The sequence below is a fragment of the Puntigrus tetrazona genome, chromosome 1 (genome assembly GCF_018831695.1).
Source record: "Puntigrus tetrazona isolate hp1 chromosome 1, ASM1883169v1, whole genome shotgun sequence".
Classification (NCBI taxonomy): domain Eukaryota; kingdom Metazoa; phylum Chordata; class Actinopteri; order Cypriniformes; family Cyprinidae; genus Puntigrus; species Puntigrus tetrazona.
The window spans coordinates 28,825,796-28,851,729 of record NC_056699.1 but is presented as its reverse complement, the minus strand read 5'-3'; the positions used below and the strand labels follow the sequence as shown (position 1 = coordinate 28,851,729).

General features: G+C 37.8%; 2 protein-coding genes across 6 annotated transcripts in view; one reads left to right on the top strand and one right to left on the bottom strand.

The window, feature by feature from the left end:
* Positions 1-1,645: 1,645 nt before the first annotated feature.
* LOC122359187 (deoxynucleoside triphosphate triphosphohydrolase SAMHD1-like) lies at positions 1,646-9,341 on the bottom strand. The gene is given in 17 exon segments (XM_043259496.1): positions 1,646-2,292; positions 2,295-2,372; positions 2,785-2,889; positions 2,960-3,052; positions 3,139-3,272; positions 3,816-3,928; positions 4,078-4,169; positions 4,754-4,839; positions 4,842-4,861; positions 6,048-6,148; positions 6,227-6,370; positions 6,455-6,486; positions 6,681-6,752; positions 7,844-7,959; positions 8,156-8,316; positions 8,811-8,905; positions 9,174-9,341. Coding segments are annotated over 17 exon segments (1,602 nt in total). The 5' UTR covers positions 9,262-9,341; the 3' UTR covers positions 1,646-2,220.
* Positions 9,342-10,194: 853 nt separating this feature from the next.
* LOC122355940 overlaps positions 10,195-25,934 on the top strand; it is a 32,324-nt gene continuing 16,584 nt past the window's right edge. For 3 of the 5 annotated variants that reach the window (XM_043254680.1, XM_043254605.1, XM_043254493.1), the window contains exons 1-11: positions 10,195-10,291; positions 10,825-10,850; positions 18,634-18,794; positions 18,882-19,009; positions 19,457-19,513; positions 21,252-21,265; positions 22,126-22,269; positions 22,346-22,431; positions 22,729-22,837; positions 24,937-25,028; positions 25,138-25,223. In XM_043254680.1, the coding sequence (XP_043110615.1) occupies positions 10,231-10,291; positions 10,825-10,850; positions 18,634-18,794; positions 18,882-19,009; positions 19,457-19,513; positions 21,252-21,265; positions 22,126-22,269; positions 22,346-22,431; positions 22,729-22,837; positions 24,937-25,028; positions 25,138-25,223 (964 nt within the window). In that variant the 5' untranslated portion in view covers positions 10,195-10,230. Of the gene's footprint in view, positions 10,292-10,824; positions 10,851-11,013; positions 11,145-18,633; positions 18,795-18,881; positions 19,010-19,456; positions 19,514-21,251; positions 21,266-22,125; positions 22,270-22,345; positions 22,432-22,728; positions 22,838-24,936; positions 25,029-25,137; positions 25,224-25,934 lie in introns of those variants that run through there. The other 2 variants (XM_043254526.1, XM_043254759.1) reach the window with 2 other exon arrangements.

Here is a 25,934-nt window from a genome sequence, read left to right as displayed (position 1 = left end):
CATGCCAATCTTCAATTGGCTCGTTTAGATACACTCGAAGTAGATTGGTCTCTCGAAGCGAGATCCCAATTCGTCGGTCATCCGACGTGACTCGGAGTGACCGACTGAAAGGGAACTCAGAATATCACGTCCTATTTTCAGCTTTTAGCATCTTTGCTAAATCAAAGCTCATTTCAATGATTTCTACCGTATTTAAAAAGCAACTCAATTGATTTAAATATTACAAATGTTTTAAAGATATTTTAAACATTTTAGAAAACATTACAGATTCTACCGTTCAAAAGCTTTTAACAGGTAGAATATATTTGTAACAACTGGATAAGTTTTACTAACAAGCACCGACCTCTTTAATGCCCCTTTTTAGAGGAAGAGGAGGAGACTGCTTATCAAAGTGATCTTGTGTTCAGGACTGAAAGAGAGAACAGAGACGTGGGGGAGAGATGGAGATAAAGTGGCACGCATCCAAACAGATGGACATAAATTCAAATATATTGTTTTGTATCTAATCTAAAGCTCAGTGTTTTGAACCTGATTTGTTTGTACATAGCAGCACACTGAAGAGCAAAGTTTTGACAGTCAAATCAATGAATGAATGATTGTGATTGGAAGGTAATATACAAATATATACATGAGCTGCTGGATAAAGTTGATCTCCATAATTTCTCTCATGTCACGCATCTTCTCTTATCTGGCTGAAAGATGGGATGGTTTCTGAGACATATTACATTTTTGCCAAAAATAATGCAAATAAAACTATTTACTTACTGCTTAGAGTGACACTTACTTAAACTATTTAAGTAGCAGTGCATTAATATGTTGTTAACACACAACATAATGGAAGAAGAAAAATAACATTTCCTCCATGTCTGTTATCTTTCACTAGTTATATTCACTCATTACACAAAGTGAAGAAGAAAAGAGAGAGGGATAAAGCCAATCCAGTGGATGGGGATTATTAATAGACAGAGGAGAGAATGTGCCAGGACACAAGGGTTATACCCGACTCTTTACAGTGAACATCATGGGAATTTTAATCACCGCAGAGAGTCAGGAAGTCAGTTTAATAATTTACCAACAGAAAGCTAGTTTACAGTGGAGATCCCTCATCCATGTACTGAGCAGACTCAGCCCTGCTTAGCTTCAGAGGACAACTAAACTTGGGCTGCAGGGTGACATGGGTCATACTCCTAGAAGTGTGAGCACACATCAGTGTTTCCTGAGAGAGGATACAAGCATCATCATCCATTTAACATTATACTATTAAAGAAATATTTGCATTGCACATTATCAGAGGTTTGACTGTCAAAACTTTGATCAGCAGGTAACTGTATGACAATGTAAGGAAATCATGTGCCATACACTGAGCTTTAGAAAGTGATACAAAGTGAATCTGTGAGGAGATTGCCCCGGGACAAGATGTATTTGAATTTCTGTTCATCTGTCCTGATGCCTGCCACTTCATCACCATGACTTTGTTCACTCTCTTTCAGTCCTGAACACAAACCTTTAAACAACACTTTGATGAACAGGAATCTTTAGCGAATATAAATATCCAAAGATCAACATTTTCACACTATCACCATTCAACCATATGAAAGAATTGATGAATTTATTAAATATGAATGAAGCGCTATTCAGCCTGAAGAACCATCATCAAGTATTTATTTTTAAAAAACAAGTACACTTTATCACTTTATCTGGCTAAAATTACACTGGCATTCAGCTGTTACTGAACTACAAAAATTACTATTAAACAAATGCCACCATAAATCAACAGAACATGCAGTGTTACAGAAAGAGATCTAACACAAAAAGTCATAGGTCAAGAGCACAACTAATTCATTTCAACAAATAAAACATCACCATCTGATCTTCTGTAAATCTCTACAACATCAGGTGTTCATCACTGATGCTCAATAATCTTTGTCACTATTTTCCATCTTTGGGGATAGGGACAGTTTGCTGAAGCGGTGTTAAAGTTAATGAGGTAAGTTTTGATTGTCCATTAATGAAGACACCTGATGATAACAAGAAGAATCACCAAGGAAGAAAATCACATTTTTTTTAGTTACCATTACAGTGATCAGTGTTTACTTTAGTTGGGCTCTTGAGACTTGAAATTATAATATTTTGCAGTCTTTGACTGCTATAACTGAATTATAATAACCAGAAAAACAAAGAGCAAAAGCATTCTAATAAACTACTGGATTTTTCAGCTGCCTATTTGAATCCAAAATTGGAGGCACACCACATCTGAAAGCACTTCTCAGCCTCCTCCACCTTTTTCTTCTCCCCTTCTTATCCTCATCAGATTGTTTGTAGTAAACTCTGACCAGCTCTTCATTAAACCTCCTTGGCAGGAAACTGGACAACTGTAAATAAGACAAGTGACACACAATCAGTTTCCTAACAGTACTTTAGCAATATTTCACTGACCCCAACACTGAGAAGTTAAAGGCCGTTCATTTATTATTATTGTTAATTTATTTATTTTAATTATTTGCCAAGGACTGATGTTTACACACTGTAAAAAAAATGACAGTGATTTTAACTGTAAATAACAGTAGAAATGCAACGGTAAAAACCTGTTAAAGAATGAGACCATCTATCTATCTTTTTTTTTTTCTGGAGGCAGATGCCTGCTGCTTTGAAACACAGTCATGAAAACATTCCTGGGAGGTAATTTTTATGTCTTATCCCAAAATGCATGCATTGAAAAATATTCATAAATAATAATTTGGAAAATTGTTTAAATGATCTGAAATAAAACAATTTTACAGTTACCTGATAATCTTTAATGGGAGCAGCTTTATTGGGTTTTCTCTTGCTGTAGAAATAGACCTTTTCAATGGGGTTTTTGTCCTTCATTCCATGATCCAGATCAACCACCTGAATAAGAAGAGATGAAATAGCTAGTGTGTGCAGACATGAAGGCAATATAATTTGGATTAAAACTTACATAAACTGGTAAATTTTCAGTGTTCAGAGAAACAGTGGGGTCTGTAGATTTGTAGTTCTCTACTGTTGCCTTCCATGTTTTTGTCAGCTCCTCCTGAAATTTCAGATTTGGGAGCCCTTGTCAGTTTTATAGGTTTAAATCAAACAAAATAAACATTGTGTTTTTCACTTCTGACCAACCTTTGACATGCTAATGGTCAGACGAGCTTCTCCAACAAATTTTGGCAGTTTTCTTCTGAGGATCCTGTTTAAGATATTTCTGGACTTCTTCAGATTGTCAGCAGTGGTGGACAAAATATGCTCAAAGAGCTCATCTGACAGAAGAATAGAAAATTCATCACCAATACAAAATATTTAATTTCATATATGGTATGTCCTGAGTAGGGTTGGGTATGAGACACTGTCTTATAAAAGGTCTTATAAAGGATTTAAGAGTTAAAGTTAATGAGATAATTAAGTGACTAATTAAATGATGCATTAATGATGAACACCTGCTTTTACTGAGAATTACAGAGGATCAGATGTTGATGTTTTACTGGTTAAAATGACGCCACCATCATGGAGATCAGATGCTGTACTCATATCCAACACTAACTAACTAACTAACTAACTAACTAACTAACTAACAAAGCAGAATTAAATTAATGAGATAATTTATTGAATGAGAAGTGTCTATTACTGAAGCCATTATTAAGGTTAACAAGCACCATTACCAAAGAAAAACATGAAGGTTATATCAAAACAAATCCAAAACCACCTTTTCTTGGGTTTGGGAAACTACCATAAAACGCAAACAAAACCTAATGTTGAAAAAAAAGACCAATTAAAGCAAACACTAATCACTATAATTCACTGACCTGTGAGTGTGCTGTAGTCCTCTGCTGTCTTTATTGCTTCAGAAATCTTCAGCATATCTTTAGGTTTATCTTCATGAAGATCTCGATCAGCTTGTATGAGAGCTTCTGCAAGCCTACAAAAAAAGGGAGTTAGTGTTTCAAACAGGTATAAGGAGTGCAGTCCATTACATAATTTGTGTAATCTCTAGAGAAGGAAGAATTACTGATGAAAGATTTTAAAAACTGTACGATCAGCACCACTAATCCAAACAGAGAGACTCACATCTCTTCAATGATGTTGGCGATCTTGTGCTGATAGGCCTGACGATGAAGAGTGTATCGGGTGCGAAACATATCATAAACATTATCAGCCTCCTGTTAAACAAACATCAGTGTGTCAGAGATCCAGATCATGTAAAGCAATGGCATTTTTAGACAGTTGTTAAGTAACAAATCTAGAACAAGAATGTCTATACATTGAAAATGTATGCACTGTAAAAATTCTGTTAAATTGAATTCATAAAGCATAAAGTCATTAAACAACTCCACAAGCAAAATCTGTTCATGCCCCTAGCATACAAAAAGCTTTTATTTAGATTATTCCCAACAGCAACCTCCATGATGGTGGCATCATTTTAATCAAAAAATATCAACACCTGATTCTCTGTAATTCTCATCATTAATAGTGTCTTATTTATCTCTTTTAGGACTTGGAATTCCACTTGAGACTTGTTTCGTTTCTTGCAAGGAATGACTTGGTTCCCTCTCTGGTAAAATCATCTATATTTTATTTTCAGACCTCTACACTTTACACCTCTGCTCATGTGATATCTGAGGCAAAACTACTAAACAAATTTAAAGTAAACAAATTAAGAGTAAGCCAAGTTTTAATATGTGTTTGAATACATATAGGTTCTGCTATATGCATTATTCATACAGTGTGTGTTTTGATTTGTCACCTTATCTCTGAAGCAGATGTGATTTCTCCCATTCACTTCACAGACTCGAGCAAACTTCAGGAGACGCAGATGGTCAAAGCTGTTTCAATACCCAGATGATGACAGTCTCTATCAAATAAATATGAAGCATGAAATCACAGTGCACAGTAAAATCCCATGCATTAAATCAACACTTCCAAGCATCTATATGTGTCCACACTAACACTAGTGTTAAATGTAAATAAAATAAAGTGATGATTGACCATTATTGAAGACACCTGATGTTAACCAAAATCACCACAAATCTAAATGTTACCATTACATTGATCAGGCTTTACTTTAGTTGGGCTCTTGAGCCATGCCTTTATGATATTATGTAATGTTTGTCCGCTGTAACTGAATTATAATGACTAGACAAACAAATTGTAGAAGTCAGGAGTTTTGGTATTTGAAAGAAATCCTAAAATGCATACACAGTAAAACACTTTGAAATCAAATCCAAATCAGAAGGTTGTTATGATCAACCAAGGAAATGTAGCTCTGAGAAAGAATTCAAATGAAATCAGTGCTTCAAGACAATTTTGTTTTATGTTAGAATATAAACACCTCCAGACTTTTGCTCTTTGTTTGTCTGGTTGGTAAAACCGAGCTCTTAAAACTGTGTAATGGTCTTATATCAGTCTGCCATCTCTGACATATTGCCATTTATCTGCACAGCAAAATCCCTGGTATTGAAACGCTGCTGGGTATCTGTATGGACCCATCCTACAGAGTGATAAAAGAACCTTCTGATTGTACAAAGAAAGAGCTTGTGTTTCCATACATTTTCAAAGGATTACTTAAAATAAAACTAAACAAAAAGACAGCATATTCAGTTTAGATCATGGCAAAACAAGCTACTAAAAGTGACTTAAATCCAGAAATATAGTGAGAATAAAAGTAATTATAAATCATGCAGCAATGCAGGATGGGAGGTTTTGATTGGCTACAAGATGCTTTTGATGGTCACCGTTGTTGTGATTCTCACGCTGATTCTTGATGGCTGTGTGTCTAATTTAAACCTTTTGAAATAATAAAAAAATTAGATTATAATGAAAATACAAGATTGCGTGGTATTTCACAGTTGATTTCTTTTCAGGCTGTGGCTGAAGTCAGTTTTTTCTCTATTCTTCAGTGATGTTGATTGTTAGTTAATTATTTTATTAGGTCATTCATTTTAACTTTGGTTCATACTTAGTTGTACTTTATCAAGAGTAGGAGCAAATAGAGTTTGTTGTGATATCTCTCGCATCTGTGAAAAATGTTTAATATTTACCGTGCGAAATAGTCCCATTTGTCCACATCGATGCCGTTCTGTTTATTTGCCACAATCTCATACAGGAAGGATTTGTCTTTATCTCTGCCCTTGTATGACCACTGAACAGATAAGAAAATGCAGACTTAATTTTACTGAACCGTTAGCACACCATAAATAGCTGGAGTACCAGTCTGTACCTCTGAGGTTTCTGCCCCTTCAATCAACTCTTTAATGAAGGTGACATCTTTGTCATCCAGTCCATGCTCTTTCCACATGTCTTCATTCTCAGCCTGTAAACTCATCACAATGTCATCGAACATCTGAACTGACATCTGCTCGTGCTACAGCCAAGAAAGAAATAGATGACAATAATTACATGTGGTACAGTCAGTCATTTGCTGCATGAGCAATGTGTTTGTGCTCACCTTCCACTTTTCAGGGATGTCATCAATCAGGCCTAAGAAAAAGAAGCAGCTCTTAGGTTGAAAGATATATTTTATACATAACCAGTTTTCTTCAGGCACATTTTCAATACTTATACAATAGCTTGAGTTCTACATGTTAATGAGTTCTAATGTAACACTGATTTGAGAAGAACCGTGCAGGTCCACAGATCCTTCTGATTAGATTGCATGTCACACTGGCACTTACCTTTTAATTTTTTTATTCTTTTGACTTCAGGAATAACCAGACCATCAAAAACATGAGAAAATGGTCCATGGCCTAACAATAAACAGAAAATATACATTTTAGAGCCATTTTTAAAATGATGGGGAATGTTCTGTGTGACCCAAGCTTGCATCTGAACAAATGAGTTCAATGACTCTTATGAAGGTTGATGTTCAGCTCCAAGTGGCTGAGTAACAGGCCAGAATTAAAACTAGAGAGGAAGAGCAAGAATAGGACATTCCCTTAGACATATACTACTTCGATTCTAGACCAATATAACATCGTGTTCAGTAGAGCAAGCGAGCGCTCGTGTCATTTATGCAGAAGTAGAGCGTGCAGGTAAATTGTGAGATTTGTGAAAGAAAATCACCAAGTGGATAATAAAAAGTTGCAAATGCATGTGTTGCAAATGTTATTTACCAATTTGGACTCTAAAGGGGACTCTATATTTGCCTTTTGGAAATGATGATCAGCTGTCCAATGATCAGATGTCCTTCTGTACATCTTTGCACCTTTTGTGCGAGGCGAAGCACAGTGTTCACAAAGCACTTTACTCAACAGGGAAGTGGGGGGACAGGGGTAAACGAGGAGAAATAGGGCTGGAAGTAGCAATAGCTCTTTGGGTTCAGCCACAGTGGCTCTGGTACAAGTGTCAAGAATTTAAAAAAACTATTCAAATAAATTCAAATATCAATTTAATATCCTGTACATTGGACTGCCCCCGATGTTGTCATAATATGCAAATAAATTAGTATATTTACACCCCACATGATCTTTTGGTCACGCCAGGGCTCTATTTTGAGTCCTTTCAAGCTACATGTATTTTTTTGTGTGTAGTATTTGTGCATCTACACAAACATGAACAAATCAGGATTCAGTAAGAGAGTCAACAGGAATTTACCCCATATACAATGTGAAGTGCATGTTCAAAATGTATTTTTTTTTTATTAGTAACTGTTACTGTACTGTGCAGGTAGAGTCAACATCTGTGCTAAAATCTGTGAATGTGTGGGTGATATTCTTAGTATTTGTTTGTTGTCCTTCTTAACATTTAAAGATATGACTCTAAATTGTTTCATTAAATTCATTTGATTTAAATCATTTTAAGAGATGAAGATTCTAGTTTAAGTACTAGCCCCACTTACCCAAGTCGTGACACAGACCGGCAATCTGAACACACAGGAAATCCTGTTTGGTAATTTTGAGCTCTGGTTGATTGTTGTGAAGAACTTTCACCAGACGTCCTGCTAAATATGCCACACTAACACACCACACAAAACACACCAAACCAAACCAAACCAAACCAAGACTTTAGTTTATAAAAATTGTGTTAGTGTTTCTCATCACATGGAAGAGCATTTAATTATTATTATTTTTCTTGTTAGATAGTTTTGCCTACTAATTTAACATTCTAAATTACTCATTTAATTTTAGATCTGTAAATAATTCTGTCTCACCCAAGTGAGTGTTCAAATCGATTGTGAGAAGCGCCAGGATACACCAGGTATGTTCCTCCCAGCTGTTTGATGTGTCTGAGTCTCTGAAACTGAGGAGTATCGATGATCTTCACTAGCAGGGGGTGCAGCTCCATGTGTCCGTGAATGGGGTCATTGAAAATCTGCAGGAAAAATAAAAAAACGGTTTATCACACCAGCATGACCTTGTACAGAGTTCTGAGAATATTCTCTGTTAGCTGGCTTCATGAGTCAGTAATTAAATCATTCACTTAATTGATTCCTAATGATTCATTGTGTGATCTGGGCTGTACTCACAAAACAAAAATCTTAAAAATAGTGGACATGTCAATGGAAATTTGGAGTGATGAGCAGCCAACGCTGCAGCACCCAGGATCAATTGGGGTTTGGTTTCTTTTGCTCAAGCGTCTCACCTCAATCTCAAACCCACAACCTTCAGGTTACAGGTCTGACTCTCTATCCATTAGGCCATGACTGAACAAAGAGTTGGACTGGCAGGGATTGTATGTGCGTGGATGGCTTAAATGCAGAGCACAAATTCTAAATATGGGTTACAATACCTGGACACATGTCATGTCACATCAAGTCCTATAAAAAGGGGGTATCTTGGTATCTATCATACCAACTGAATACCTACCTTCATCTGTTCCTTTGAGAAGTCTAAGGTGTATTTCTTCAGAATGTCATGCAATTCATCCTTGATAATCTCCCATAAGTGTTGTTTCTCTGGCTCTGAAAAAGTCAAGACACACACACACACACACACGTATAATGTTTACTTTAATGTGTGTGTGTTAATTTTACTGCTGTATCTTTGATAAATCATATTATGTTAGTCTTTTTACATGGCAGGTAATGTGATAACAGGAGGAAAGACTGAATATAATGTTTTGCTTCATTTTAATGTAAGATCTAATTCCTTGTAGCCTATTTTAAAAACAAAAAAATTACATATAACCATCACATCTACTTTCAACACAGCATATCTGTCTTCTATTACCTTCACTTGCTTCATAGGACTTTCTGAGATCCTGGAGACTCTTTCTGTAATCAGAGAGGTTTTTTCTGGTTTGTTCAGATCGAGGCATCTTGTCTTTTATTTTATTGTGGATTGTTAAAAGCTTAGATGATGTCTGTCTATCTGCTTTCAGACTTCACAGCTCCAGTGGTTCAGCTCTCTGGGATACAATCAGGAAGTCTTGTCATGATGAGGGTGTGTCCCAAATAGACTGGTTTCATTGTTTAAATGCAGGTATTACTGCTTTACATTTATAGGCACGATACATTTGTGCACATTTTGACTGATTTTCTAGCATGTAGTAAATGTAGACCAAATGTGCAGGAAGATTATCATTTTAGTAACAATATAGCATTAAAGATATTATGAGTGGCTACCCCACCCTCTAAACCTAACCATAATTAGTATTAAATTAAATTGAATCAAAGCTAACGTTTTGACACTTTTGTAGAGATCTCTGGACTATCAAAAAATCTTTGTTTAACAGAGATCTAAGAGATGTATTGGTATTTAAAAGTTCACAGATGTATTGAGGTGCTGAAATAGACTTGAAAATGCTAAACAATTTAATAATGGAGTAATAATTTGTTTACTCGCTTGACACTCATTAGATAGTCTTAAAATGTTATGAAATTATGAAGCTGCTAGTTGAATAATATTTTCTATGTAGTTGTATTTCTTTGTATCACAATAATATGTTTGATACGTGAGTCTGCTTTGTAGTGCTTTTGTAGAAAGGTAGCACATAAGCATTTATTTTCTTGAAACACAGTTCATTTAAAGTCTAATCTCCAAGTTAGGTTTTCTTTTTGATTACAACAACCTTTTGGTTCCACAGTGAAGTTTTTTCGAGTTTTTATTTTTATAAATCTTTGTGCTGATTTAAAAAAAAAAAATTGTTTTCACCAGCCTTTGTGACACGCGTCTGATTTCTGATTGGACAATATAATAAAGTGGGTTGAGTCGCTGGATCTATAAAAGTTGGAAATACAGTTGAATTGTTACACAACTATTCTGAAGCTTGATAAATAAAAATAAAATGGCAAGTAAAAGACAAATGGAAGAATCAGACACTTGTCCTGTCATCCCAAAGAAGAGAGGTGAATTTTTCTTCTTATTATTTGTTGGATATATATTTATAGGATATATTTTGGATCTCTTGTTGGCTACATAAGCAATAATGAACGTTTTAGTGCTGTAGAATCCAAACCAACAAACACATGTGAAAGCTTTTACTGCTGTTACTGAAAATGTTTATTATTTTAAGTAAAAAAAAAATTCCAACTCAAATTTGTCAAAGCAAAAACTAAATTATTTTAATTGAAATATGAATTATAAATAAATAAATATCATGAATACAAAAGTTGCATTATATGCTATTTTTGGTTTAAGATTTGCTTCAATCATTTTATTCATGAATAAATAGCCAATAATAATAATATGCAATAATATGTCATTTAAATGTCTGCCAGTAGCACTTATCTAAAGATGCAGAAATTCGAAACTGTTTTGAGACAGCTCTCATACCATGTAGCATAATGCATAGCACGCTTCAGAATTGTATTCAAATGTGTACATTTCATCTCATTTCTATTGCCAGAGAAATTATCAAATGACTTTTTTCCCCCCGCAGAGCCTGGCAGAGACATACAAATGAAGGTAAGCGCCTCTAAAAGCCCAGATACACTTATTTTCCTGCGCTCCGCTCCGCTGCTTGAACGGCGCAGTGCCGTCGAGCTGCTCGACCAGCTTGACATCTTGACGTCGCAGGGAGGACGTGTTTGCACCACAGAAAGGACCACATTTTTGAATGGTTGAAAGATCCGCACTAGGGTGGATGCCAGGTATTTTAAAACGAAAACACGCATTAATTCATTATGCCCCGCTGAAGTCGAGTTGTTTTTCACGCACACAAGATCAGTATTAAGCAGAGGGCGGACTTTCCGGTCACAAGTAAGTCTTTAAGTCAAGTTCCAAGTTCTCAAAGAGTTAAAATTAATAAGATAATGTTCAATGGTGACAGAACACCTGCTGTCAACAATAAACATTACTGAAGAAAAGAGAAAGCAAGAGCAACTGGCCAAGCAACCCAGCCTTGGAGGAAACCAATTGGAAGAAGAAAAAATAAAAGAATAATTAGATGGTCTTGGCTTTTTAAAAAAAATTTTTTTTCAAGCAATTGCAATATTGTTTTTTCATGATGAATAAAATCTTGAAGTAGTAGATTAGTTTATGCCTTCTGTTCATAACTAATCATGAATGAACCTCATGAAAGTTTCTCCCTTTGGTTTATAGACTGACATTTAGTTGTCAGTTGATATCTCTGCTTCACAACAGCACAGCATTGTGTTTGATCTAGGGCTGATTCTGTTAATCTTTTTTCTTTTTGTTCCACTTTTCTTCAGTAATTGCATGTCCATCACTCATTAAATTAATTACCTAATTTAACCCAAAACTGTTTTAGTGTTATTTGAACACTGAGTGTGGACGCGTATGAACGCAGAGCTTTCAGGAGTTTCACTAATGTTATGAAATGTTAGGATAAATCATTATTAAAGTAATGTTAACTGATGATGTTCATAGAATTGCTGTTCTCATACTTTAGGAAGAAAATGGCTTTAATAATGCATTCATGTTGTTTTAAGAACAACAAACCTGATCAAAATTGATCAAGCAAGTAGTAATGTAAAAAAAATACTTTAGATGGATGTCTACTAAAATATTTCAGAACAATGTTGTAGAAACAATGTATAACATTGTCGTGTTAACCCGTTGAGAATGTTCCAGGTTAGCAGAGAAGGATGTTCAAGAATGTTTTCTCCCATTATTATGAGAACATCTAAAAACTTACAACCAACATGTACATGACATTTTGGTCTAACCATTTGAGAACATTTTTAAAGACAGATAACTTTGAACAAACATTAACATTACTGAAGGAATGTTTGTTCATAACCGTGAGAGAGCCAGCAGAGGACAATTAAACTCCACAAACGGCATCACCAGCTTCACTTGACAACAATATGTTGCTATCTGGGAAGATATTAAAGCAGTAACTTCATACTGATGTTCATTATATTATGTGCAGGGAAACAGTAATGAATTATGTGGTTTGTGGTGCACTGTTTTGATCAGCATCGCTCTATTATTTCGGTGGCTCTAACAAATACATCCTCTCTGTGATGTCAACTGTCACTCCGCTCAGTCCATTGAGTCACACTGAATGACATTTCGTCCTACATGTGGTGTGTTTGGCTTTCATAAGTGAGTGTGCTGGTATCTGGGGTGGTTTTTGAGCTAGGTTGTAAAGGTTTCTGTGTTCTCTTTCATGTTTTCCCTAGTGTAAAATAGTATACTTAACTCAATAACCTTGAGTTAAGTATGCTTGAGAAAAACTAAACATAGACTGAATTGTCTTACTTTAGTATATACAAGTTTACTTTTAGGTATACTTTAAGTATAACAGTAGTAAAATATGAGTGCAGTCAATAAAGGATAAAATCCTTTTTTATCACAATGATCATTATGCTCAGTGTTTGCTTTAGTGGGGATCTTGACCCTTGGCTCTTGTTTGACTACTGAAATATAGCAGTTAGACACACCAAAAGAAATGAGATGCAATGAGTAGATGAGGTAAACAGGTGTGTGTGTGTGTGTGTGCGAGTGTGTTTTAGTGCTGCTTCCCCAGCGGTGGCAGCTAATGTGACTTTATCACAAATAGTAATAATAGTAGTAATAGTAATAATATTAATAGGCCCAGGGACCGTTGAATGAATTAATTAATTACGATGTGTGCTAGCATCTTGTAACATGGACACAGGAGACGAAGTAGAATCCATGTATGGAAGTTTATTAGTGGGCAAGACAATAGACATCAACGATAAAACAGATGAAGGGTCGATAACAGGCAGACAGTCCAAACAGCAGACAGGTTCAAGGGTAGTATGAGATACGAGGTCAGTACTGGCAGTGAGTCGATAACAGGTTAGCAATCCAATCAGGTAACAAGACAGAATCTGAGAGACATGAATCAAGTAAACAGGTAATGGTCATACACATGAATAACAATCAGCATAATCAGGAGAACCACTTGGTAAGGCAATCAGAATGGCAATACTTCACGTTAACTATTTGGACGGCTCCTGGTTATAAAGCCCTTTAATAGGAAGTGAGCAGAGAAGAAGCAGAGGAGCTTGAGCACAGCCAGTACTCAGGTGAGGGCTCACTCTGCTGGCCAGGCATTACATGTGCCTTACCACATAACTGTGAAAACGGATTCTAGGAGAACAAGTATAGCTCAAATATAGGTTTTCTAAGTCTCCTTGTGGGACATGCCCGGAACACCTCCATTGGGAGGCGTCCAGGAGGCATCCAGAATAGATGCCTGAGCCACCTCAGCTGGCCTCTCTCGATGTGGAGGAGCAGCGGGTCTACTCCAAGCTCCTCCCGAGTGACTGAACTCCTCACCCTATCTCTAAGGGCGTGCCCAGCCACCCTATGGAGGCTGCTTGTATCTGGGATCTCATCCTTTCGGTCATGACCCAAAGCTCATGACCATAGGATCGCCCCCCTTCTAGGATCTCCACCTTAACGTTGTGGAGGGGTTTCAGTGCCTGAATGACCCTAGGAGCTAGGTTGTCTGGGGCTATATGCTCCTGGTAGGGTTTCCCAAGGCAAACAGGTCCTAGGTGACAAGCCAGACAAAGAGCTTTCCACCCCACCCGTTATGGATAACAATCCTAATAATAGAGTTGCGACGTCGACCGGTACAGCGCATCTGGGGCCCCGCCATGAGGCCGGCATGCGAGCACCTGGTGGACGGGTCTTGCCCCATGGGACCCGGCTGGGCTCAGCCCGAAACAGCGGCGTGGAGCCATCCTCCCGTGGGCCCACCACCTGCAGGAGGGACCGTAAGGGGCTGGTGTCCCTGAACACAGAATCTGGTTTTAGGGACATTGAACATCACCTCGCTGGGGGGAAGGAGCCTGAGTTGTTGCAGGAGGTAGGGAGATACCGGCTAGAGATAGTTGGGCTCACCTCCACATACAGCTTGGGCTCTGGAACCCTTCTCCTCGAAATGGGCTGGACTCTTCACTACTCTGGTGTTGCCCGTAGTGAGAGGCGGCGGGCTGGTGTGGGCTTGTGCATAGTCCCCCAGCTTAGCCGCCATGTGTTGGAGTTTACACCGGTGGACGAGAGGGTCACCTCCCTGGACCTCCGGGTTGGGGGGAGGACTCTCACTGTCATTTGTGCCTATGGGCCTAATGGCAGTGTAGAGTACCCAGCCTTCTTGGAGTCCTTGAGAGGAGTGCTGGAAAGTGCTCCAACCGGGGATTCTATCGTCCTGCTGGGGGACCTTAACACTCACGTTGGTGATGCTAGTGACACATGGAGGGGCGTGATTGGGAGGAACGGCCCCCCTGATCTAAACCAGAGTGGTGTTCTGTTGTTGGAATTCTGTGCTATGCATAGTCTGTCCATAACGAACATCATGTTCAAGCATAAGGGTGTCCACCAGTACACGTGGCACCAGGACACCCTAGGGCGGAGGTCGATGATCGACTTTGTGGTTGTATCATCTGATCTCCGGCTGCATGTCTTGGACAGTCGGGTGGAGCTGTCAACTGATCACCACCTGGTGGTGAGTTGGATCTGTTGGTGGGGGAGGAGGCCAGACAGACTTCGCAGGCCCAAACGTACCGTGAGGGTCTGTTGGGAACGAGGGTCTGTTAGGAACTCTCGCCTCCAGCAGAACTTTGACTGGATCCCGAGGGAGGCTGGAGACATTGAGTCCGAGTGGACTATGTTTTCTACCTCTTTGGTCGATGCGGTCGTCTGGAGCTGTGGACGTAAAGTCTCCGGTGCATGTTGTGGCGGCGACCCCCGAACCCAGTGGTGGACACCAGAAGTAAGGGATGCCGTCAAGCTAAAGAAGGAGTCCTATCGGGCCTGGTAGGCTCATGGGACTCCTAAGGCAGCTGATAGGTACCGGTGGGCCAAGCGGACCGCTGCTCGGGTGGTTTTGCAGGCCAAAACTCGGGTCTGGGAGGAGTTCGGGGAGACCATGGAAACAGACTATCGGACGGCCTAAAAAAGGTCCTGGCAAACCATCCAACGCCTCAGAAAAGGGAAGCAGTGCCCTGCCAGCACTGTATACGTTGCTGGTGGGAACCTGCTGACCTCGACTGGGGATATTGTCGGACCGTGGAAGGAATACTTTGAGGATCCCGCCAACACGTCTTCCATTGTTGGAGCAGTGGCTGGGGACCTGAGGGGGGGACTCTACCATTACCCTGGCTGAGGTCACTGAGGTTGTTGAGAAGCTTCTCGGTGGCAAGGCCCCCGGGGGTGGACGAGATCCGCCCAGAGTACCTCAGGTCTCTGAATGTTGTGGGGCTGTCTTGGCTGACATGCCTCTGCAGTATCGCGTGGATGCGGGGGACAGTGCCTCTGGACTGGCAGACCGGGGAGGTGGTTCCTCTGTTTAAGAATGGGGACCGGAGGGTGTGCTTCAACTATAGGGGGATCACACTCCTCAGCCTCCCTGGGAAAGTCTATGCCAGGGTACTGGAGAGGAGAATCCATCCGATAGTGGAACCTCAGCTTCACAATGCGAGTTTCGTCCTGGATGTCGAACACTAGACCAGCTCTATACCCTCTTCAGGATACTGGAGAGTTCCTGGGAGTTTGCTCAACCAGTCCACATGTGTTTTGTGGATTTGGAGAAGGCATTCGACCGGGTTCCTTGTGGTGTCCTGTGGGGGGTGCTCTGGGAATACAGGGTAAGGGGCCTCATTGTTAAGGGCTGTCCAGTCCCTGTATGATCAGAGCAGGAGCTTGGTTCGCATTGCTGGCATTAAGTCAGACTTGTTCCCAGTGCATGTTGGACTCTGACAGGGCTGCCCTTTGTCACCGGTCATGGTCATTATTTTTATGGACAGGATTTCTAGGTGCAGCCGGGGGCCAGAGAGAGTCCGGTTTGGTGACCACAGGATAGTGTCTCTGCTTTTTGCGGATGATGTTGTCCTGTTGGCTGCATCTGGCCAAGACCTACAGTGTGCGCTGGGGCAGTTTGCAGCTGAGTGTGAAGCGGCAGGGAAGAGAATCAGCACCTCTAAGTCTGAGGCCATGGCTCTCAGTCGGCCAAGGGTGGCTTGCCTCCTTCAGGTTGGTGAGGAGTTCCTGCCTCAGGTGGAGGAGTTTAAGTATCTTGGGGTCTTGTTCACAAGTGAGGGGAGGATAGAATGAGAGATTGACAGACGGATCGGTGCAGCTTCTGCAGTAATGCGGTCGCTGTACTGGTCTGTCATGGTGAAGAAGGAGCTGAGCCGCAAGGCGAAGCTCTCAATTTACAGGTCGATCTTCGTTCCTACTCTCACCTATGGTCATGAGCTTTGTGTCATGACCGAGAGGATGAGATCCCAGATACAAGCGGCCTAAATAATAATAATAATAATTAAAAATAAATAAATAAATTATATATATATATATATATATATATATATATATATATATATATATATATATATATATATATATATATATATATATATATATATATATATATATATATATATATATGTATATATATATATATATATATATATATATATATATATATATATATATATATATATATATACCACACTATAAATTGGCATACTTGAATTATAAATTGGACAAACTAATTTTGTACTTAATGCACTTTTGTTGCTTTAATAAAACTTTAGTTGCAACCCAGAACTACTTTAAGTAGACTTTGTTATGCTAAAGTGCAACTATTCCAAGTATCCTAATTTTGCATGTTACAGATAAGTGTCAAAAAATATATATTTCCTTAATGTAATTAAAGTGCTATGTTTTCACACACTAATTTTGTATTTACTATAGTAAAAATTATTTTTAGTATAGTAATTTTACAATGACATTTCACAGCTGTTCCTGATCATGACTGACAACACTGACTAAACTCCACTGGAACAGGGTTTCAGGATTTAAGTCTTAAGGGTTATATATCCATGACTATTTCTCTTTCTCTGTTAGTGAAAGACAACTATGACCAATCAAAAACCACAATCCAAATCTTTGACTCTAAATTGTTAAAAAATAATGTAAGGGTCCCCCTAGTGGCCCTGGTCAAAGGTTAATGCGTGTTCTGCCTTTTCTTTGCATCGCTTTAAAAATCACTGACATTTATTAATGTTTTGCGTTTCCAATTGTAGTACTGACCTTATACATACATTTTTCTGACTCCAATCTTTCGTGATTTTAGTTATATTTATTTAAATGTAACTGCTGATCCCTCTAGTTGTGATTAAAATTTGGATCATTAATTAACTATAATACTTCCTAGTTTCGACTTATCATTGGTTAGGAGTATGGGTCGCTTAGAGACCTTGTTTGGCCAGAACAGACTCACGACACATCTGGGCTAGTCCAGGTCTTAGTCAGAGGCTACCCCGTAGATCACTTACCTTAATGCAGCCATTTCCTCAATAGACTCAAAAAGAGTAATTTTTTATGCGTTCCCTAAATAATAGCATGCTAAGCCAGTTTGGTGGCCAGAAGTCAAGATCTCAAAAACGTCACCCCGGCTTCATCCATCGATTGTTGATCTGACTCACCCTAGCACGCCAACAATGCGGAAAACCTCAGAAGTCACTAACCTACTAGAAAAGTTATTTCAGACAATATTATAAGTTAACCAAGATTGATGTGTATTTTGCCAGGCAAGAATAGTTTCCAAATTGGTATAATTCATAGACATTTGCACAACTGATCAGCAGTACAAAAATAACACAAAACTTAAAAGGTCATTATACCTGGTTTTTAAAAAGTACATAGTATGGTGTATTGGGACACCCACCACACTACAGGCCGATCTGGCTACAGAATCACGCCATGTTGTGTTTTGTCACTTTCCTTATATACTCAGACCAAACAAAGAGATCCCAAATTTAGTTGTAAAAACCTTTTGGTGTTCCTAAGCTCCAGCGTCACACCTCGCTGGAACACTTTCAGAGACCCAAAAGGAGGACACACCTCCTTTTCCACAGAACACAGTTCTACCAAGTTCTTAATCTTTCCCATAATATAAGTGATTACTATGAAATTGAGACCAATTTACCAATCGCACTGAGACCTTTCAAATAAGACCAAACATGAAAGTGAAGAACAATAGGTTCACAAGACACATGACATATAATGGCTTATTCTTAATGAACCTTAAGCCAACTCTTTTGGGCAGAAGGAGGGGAAGCAGGAAGAGCAGAGGTGAAGAGTGTGTCATAAAACTACAGGGAGGGAGGGTTCTTTACTCTCTTTTTGATGTCATTTTGTTCCTTTGGATATCCCTTCTCAGATTAGTCTTATTGCATTACAGGTTCTGGATTTCGCTCCTTACCAAATTATTTAATCAATTACCAATTTGGTTCTTTTATAGCAGTTCAATGACCCCATTCATGGACACATGGAGCTGCACCCCCTGCTGGTGAAGATCATCGATACTCCTCAGTTTCAGAGACTCAGACACATCAAACAGCTGGGAACAAAGTATCTGGTGTATCCAGGAGCCACTCACACCCGCTTTGAACACTCTCTTGGGTAACTTTATTTCCTTTTTTATAAAGGATGAATTTATATGTCTTGAGATATTCTTATTCTATTCTTGGTTTGTTTGGGTTTTTTTAGCGTGGCATATTTAGCAGGATGCCTTCTCAAGAGTCTAAGAGATAAACAGCCGGAACTGATGAAACAGCTGAACATTACAGATCGAGATGTGTTGTGTGTTCAGATTGCTGCTCTGTGTCATGACATGGGTGAGTAGAATAAATGTGTGCACAATTATATATATATATATATATATATATATATATATATATATATATATATATATATATATATATATATATATATATATCCTTACTTAACTAAGTCATGTATAACTTGAAATGATCAGTTTCATCACCACCAAGTCATTCCTAGCTCAAGTCAGATCCAAAAATCTCACAGCCACCCACGGTCGAATACCGTGAAGTAATTTAATTTGAGTAATATAAATATTTTAAATGTATCTCTTCTCCTACCCAATTTGTGACAAATTCTATTGAGTAGATTCTTTTTAGTCAGTTGGTTCACAAATAGGCTTCCACTGAATGTTTCATTTGTGAATTTGACTGATTCAGAAAATTAAATTTTCAGCAGCTAAAATCTCATGATTCAATAACACAAACATAGTCAAGTCAAGTTATCTTTGTTCCTGTCAGGTCATGGTCCATTGTCTCATTTGTTTGATGGCATGTTTATCCCTCAAGTCCTGCCTGGTAAGTTCTTGAGTTTTCTCACATATAAGCAGCAAAGAGTATGTGTGTGTGTGAATATATACACTGTGCAAAATTTTTGGCAGGTGTGAAAAAATGCTGTAAAAAAAGAATGCCCTGACACACTTTGCCTTCAAAACAGCAGCAGTTCTACAAGATACACTTGCACACATTTTTTGAAGGAACTCGGCTGGTAGGTTGTTCCAAACATCTTGGAGAACTACCCACAGATCCTCTGTGCATGTAAACTTTCTCAAATCCTTCGGTCTCTTCACACAGAGCCCTAATCTCAACATCATTGAGTGTGTCTGGAATAACCAGACACATTTGATGATGTTGAGATCTGGGCTCTGTTGGGGCCATGCCATCACTTTCAGTACTTCTTGTTCTTCTTTACACTGAAGATAGTTCTTTGGATGTATTTTAGTTGTTGTTGCCCTAGCACAGAATACATTTGGGGCCAATCATATACCTCCCTGATGGTATTGCATGACTGATAAGTATCTGCCTGTATTTCTTAGGATTGAGAACACCATTAATTCTGACCAAATCTCCAATTCCATTTCAAGAAATGCAGCCCCAAACGTTCAAGGAACCTCCACTGTGCTTCACTGTTGCCTGCAGACACTCATTATTGTACCGCTCTCCAGACCTTCAACAAACAAACTGCCTTCTGCTACAGCCAAATATTTCACATTTTGACTCATCAGTCCAAAGCACCTGATGCCATTTTTCTGCACCCCATTTCCTATGTTTTCGTGCATACTTGAATCGACTTAGCCAGACTTCTCCAGACAGTAGATGGTGTACCTGGGTCCCACTGGTTTCTGCCAGTTCTGAGCTGATTGCACGGCTGGACATCTTCCGATTTCGATGGGTAATAAGGGTAATAAGCTTGATGTGAAGTTTCCTTTGCCGACCACTGCGTCCACAATCCTCAGCGTTCCCTGTTTGTGGTTCTTAAAAAGAGCTTGAACAGCAGATCTTGAAACATCTTGAAACCACAGTCTGCTTTGAAATCTTTGTCTGGGAGAAACCTTGTTGATGCAATATAACTACCTTGTGTCTTGTTGCTGTGCTCAATCTTGCCATGACATGAAGCTGTTTTTCACAACCACACCTTGATAGCGGAGATTGTCTGTTCTTCACCCAGTTTTAAGCCTCCTACACAGCTGTTTCTGTTTCAGTTCAGTTGACTAACTTTCAATGTACATGTGACATTGATTATAATTAGCACCTGTCTGGTATAACTGGTTGATCATACAACTGATTATAATTCTACGAAATCCCTGAAAATAGTGTACTTAGAAGAATTGATGCTGGTTTGTAGGCAAAAGGTAGTAATACCAAATATTAATTTGATTTAGATTTTTCTTTTATTCACTCACTTTGCATTTTGCAAATTGACAAAAATTAACAATCATTTTGTCGATTCCTGAAAGAATTCTTTGTTTACAGCATGTTTTCACACCATGTATGTACACACACACACACACACACACACACACACACACACACACACACACACTCTCTGATTTTGATAGCATTGAATATACAAAACCTAAGCATTTTATTGAAACAACAAAAAGTTTACTGATCTCTGTGCTTAACAATACTATGAATTGCTAAAGAGATATCTAACTAAAGCAAACACTGATCTGTCTGTGAAAATGTCTGTGTAAATTAACAAATTATTGAATCTGTTATACGTGCCTTACATATATATTTTTTCATTTCTCAGATAAGAACTGGGAGGTAAGCATCATACATTTACTGTTCAGATATGTTCAGTTTATTCTCTCCACGGTGTAATATGTATATTCTGATGTTTAAAGGGTTAGTTCATCTGTGTAGTTAGGATATTATTCACATCTAAACAATGAAACATAGGGCAAATGACATACAGTAGACGCAGAAGCTCAAATCTGCATGTGTGTTGGTCCCAGCTTCCAAATACATTCAAGTACTTTGTTAAAGAATTTTAAATGGTTAAAGAGTTAATGAGATAATTAAGAGACTAATTAAACGATGATTGAGCATTAGTGATGAACACATGCTGTTATTGAGAATTACAGAAGATCAGATGGTAATGTTTTATTGGTTAAAATGATCATCAGTTAATGAGGTAATTAAGAGATTCATTGAGTGATGATTGTCTGTTGAAAACACCTGATGATAACAAGAAGAAAATCAAAATTTTTAGTCACCATTACTGTGGTTAGTGTTTACTTTAGTTGGGCTCTTGACCCTTGACTTTATAATTTGTGTAGTGTATTTGTGTAGTGTATAAAGCCTGCAGGAAGAATAAAACCTTTTGATAAAATATAACATTTTTAAAAAGGTTTGATAAAGAAATGCTAACTGGCATCTTATTACGATCGCTATCAAGGTGTTTCTCAACCTTGCTATCTACTTCAAATATAGCATAACTGTATATTATCTAAAAATAAACATAAAATACAACTACTGACCAGTTTTACGTAAACTAATGTGTTAAGAGTATATTGAAATAAAATGTAAAAAAAATGTTTGTAAACTTAGAACTCCTAATGTTTTAATTTCATCATGTGTACACTGTCATTACGTTTCTTTATATGTATGTTCATCTTCTCAAGCATGAGAATGCATCAGTTGATATGTTTAAACACATGGTAGAGAAGAATGGACTGAAAAAGGTGATGGAACAGTATGGATTGGATCCTGATGAAGACATCGTATTTATTGGGCAATTAATTAAGAAAGAACGTGAAGTTAGTCAGGTAAAACATTGTTATTATGACATGTTTCTATCAGTGTTTATCAGGATACAGTATTTAAGTGTTTTCAATCTTGCAGCGGTCAGCAGAAAAGGCTTTCCTGTATGAGATTGTGGCAAACAAAGTAAACGGCATTGATGTGGACAAATGGGACTATTTGGCTCGGTAAGTGATTTTCAAAACAAAAAAATGTTAAGGTCCTTGTCCATTTAGTTGTTTTAGTTATGTATATTATTCATATATACATACATCATACAATTTTATAAATATATATGTACATATAAGCAACTAAATAGTTATAGTTATAAGTGTTCATGTCTAAAAGCTAGCTGGCATGCTATTAGCTATTGGCAAATGCACACATATTTGCTCAGTGGGGTGCCGAAATGAGAGAAAGCTAAACAAAGGTGGCCATTGTTCGATCACCTAGTGCATTAGTTCTCTTCCTCTTTCCCCTCACAGAGATTGTCATTACCTCGGCATTCCTAACGGCTTTGACTGTGAACGGCTGCTGAAGTCTGCTCGAGTGTGTGTGGTGGACGGGACAAAGCAGATCTGCTTCAGAGACAAGGTAACATAACATATAGACAGCAGAAGTTTTCACATACAGCAGAATCTATTTAATTTTTATTTCATTTGAATTCATTATAATTATAATTGCTTTCACATAGCATCTATTTACAGTCGAGAAGCTGCCATCCCTTCCCCTGCAATCTGGAGTTATAGAGTCCTATATCTATTTTTAAATGTTTTTTTTTCACTAAAAAAGCGGGCATACAGCAAACATTATGAATTATGTGCATATTTAAATAATAAATGTGCATATCTTTTTTCTGCTACATTAGTATTTATACTTTTAGAAGCTGTATGCACAAATTACTGATAAGAAAGAAAGAACCAGGACCACTGTAAAATCTGAATACACAATTTTTAGCACTTGTTATAGTCTTTAATAAAATATACTGGTAATAAAGGAATAAATAAGTAAATAATTTCTTCTGACTCAAAATACCATGATTACTAAACAGATAATAATTAAGACAGACCTATGTCTCTAGAGATAGCAGATAGTATTTGTGTAATATGGTCAAATTACATTTACATTTACATTTAGTCATTTTGCAGACGCTTTTATCCAAAGCGACTTACAATTGAGAGTACAACAGCGATTCATTTTTTGAGAGACAAACAGACAGGGTAAGTGCTTATAACACCCAGTCACAGGGAGTGTTCAAATTAGTACATGCCAGAAGGGAAGGAATAAACAAGGGGGAGGAGAAGTGAGACAGAGACAGTGAGAGTATAATTTTTTTTTTTTTTTTTTTTTTTTTTTTTTTATGATAGGGTCAGGTATTGCTGAAAGATGTGAGTTTTCAGCAGTTTCTTAACTTGCAATCGGTAGCAATGTAAGGAGATAAAGAGAGGTGTAACATGGGTTCTCTTGGGCTCATTGAATACCAGCCGTGCTGCTGCATTCTGAATCATTTGTAGAGGTTTTATTGTGTTCGATGGAAGTCCAGCCAGAAGAGCATTGCAGTAGTCCAGTCTAGAAATGACAAGGGCCTGGACAAGTAGCTGCGCAGCTTGCTCTGTTAGAAAGGGCCTGATCTTTCTGATGTTGTGTAGTGCAAACCTGCAGGATCGAGCAGTCTTTGCAATGTGATCTTTGAAGGTTAGTTGGTCATCGAGGATTACACCAAGATTTCTGACTGAGGTTGATGGGGTAATTGACGAAGAACCTAGCTGGATGGTGAAGTCGTGTTGTGTAGTTGGAGTGGCAGGGAATACAAGCAGCTCAGTCTTAGTCAGGTTGAGCTGTAGATGGTACTCTTGCATCCATGTCGAGATGTCCGCCAGGCAACCCGAGATCCGAGTAGCTACCGTTGGATCGTCTGGATGAAAATTAATTTCAAAATTTTCCACAAAGTGTATGCACCAATAAAAGTTATAAACCAATGAAATTCAGAGTCCAGCTGCACTCTGGGGCACTTGAATATACCTGCTTGTTTCACACTTTTTAGTCACCAGGAAGTGTTGTGAGCAAATTCTGTGAACCACTTGGCTGAAAAGCTAAAAAAGCTTCATCTGGCCATCACTACCAAATAGTACAAGAGTTCAAATATCTAGATGTATTAGCAACAGTGCATTTAAAAGTCATTCACTACAACTATTAAATTAACACTTTGTTTGCATATGCTATAGTTTCAAAACCTAAACATATTAATGATAATTATCTCATCTTAAGAAAACAGCTAACAGCTGCTCACCGTCCAGCACTGATCTCTTTACAACGACACGTGTATTGCATAAACTGCAATCTGGAATGTGACGTTCACTAAACCTAATGAATTTTACTCAGTCTTGTCTGTATCTTGTGTTACTGAACTCATGTAACATGCTGAAAACTGAAAAGACAGGCCGATCCATTCACAGTAGTTTAGTGAGTTTCTTTCAAACAGACAATCCAAATAAAAAGACACATAATTAGTACAAGATGTGAATATCAGAATCACTTTCTGACATTGTAAGAAAAACACGGTGGACTCTTTATGTAAAATAGATATAATTTATTTTAAACAGTTTTACCACCATGCGAAATATGGTCTTAAATAAAAGTAATGAATTTATGTTGATTATAAGTAGTTATGTTTTCTTTTGTCTCGTTCACAGGTGGCTGATAATGTTTATAACATGTTTTACACCCGATACACTCTTCATCGCCAGGCTCTACAGCACAACACCGGCTACATCATTGACATCAAGTAAGTTCTGTGTGTGAGAGCAGATTTAATTAGTTTATATTAATGCATCCTCCTGATATTTCCCTTGACTTTCCTGTTATTAACAAGCATGTCTCTCTTTGTACATTAGGATGACAGAAGCCCTTATAAAAGCTAATGAAATGCTGAAGATCTCTGATGCCATATTTGACATGGAAAAGTTCACCAACCTCACAGGTCAGGAAAAGCATGGATTTAACTACAAAAATATAGTAATAATAATAAAGACAAGTATGATAAAGGCCCAGTTTCTGGTACTAGTACTAGTACTGGTACTAGTACTCTGGTATGTTTAAGAGTAAATCAGCAGATATATGTATTGTTCAGTTCCAAAAGCAGAGGTAAGTTTCAAGGTATGCAAGTAGCAAGTTTCTCACTGAAGATTATATATTATTGCAATACAATTTTTAGATGATTATTGTATTTATTATAATACATGTTAATATAACAAATTCATTGCCATATATTTCTTTATAAATTCTAAAACACTTTTATAACAAAATATTATTTTGTACTGTATGTTATTTTCATCATCTTACATTTTAAGGATCTGCATTTTATTTGATTTTTTAATTAAATTAAAATATATTTTTGAAATAAACATATTAAATGACTTATATAATTTGCATCAAACAAATATTCAAACAAAACATTTCATGGATTTGAGATAAAACAGAAATGTGAATGACCTTTGAACAGAAGAAGAAGAGAGAAACAGCATGGCAGGCTTTTTCTTAGCATCGGTTTCCACAGATTCTCGTCAATGTGTTGCTCTGTTGAGAATGTCTTGTGTGTTAACCAAGAATACACTCTGTGTTAAAGATCTTACATGAAAACAACTTCAAATCTGAAACATTTAATCTACCTGATGGAAGATGTCTTTAATTG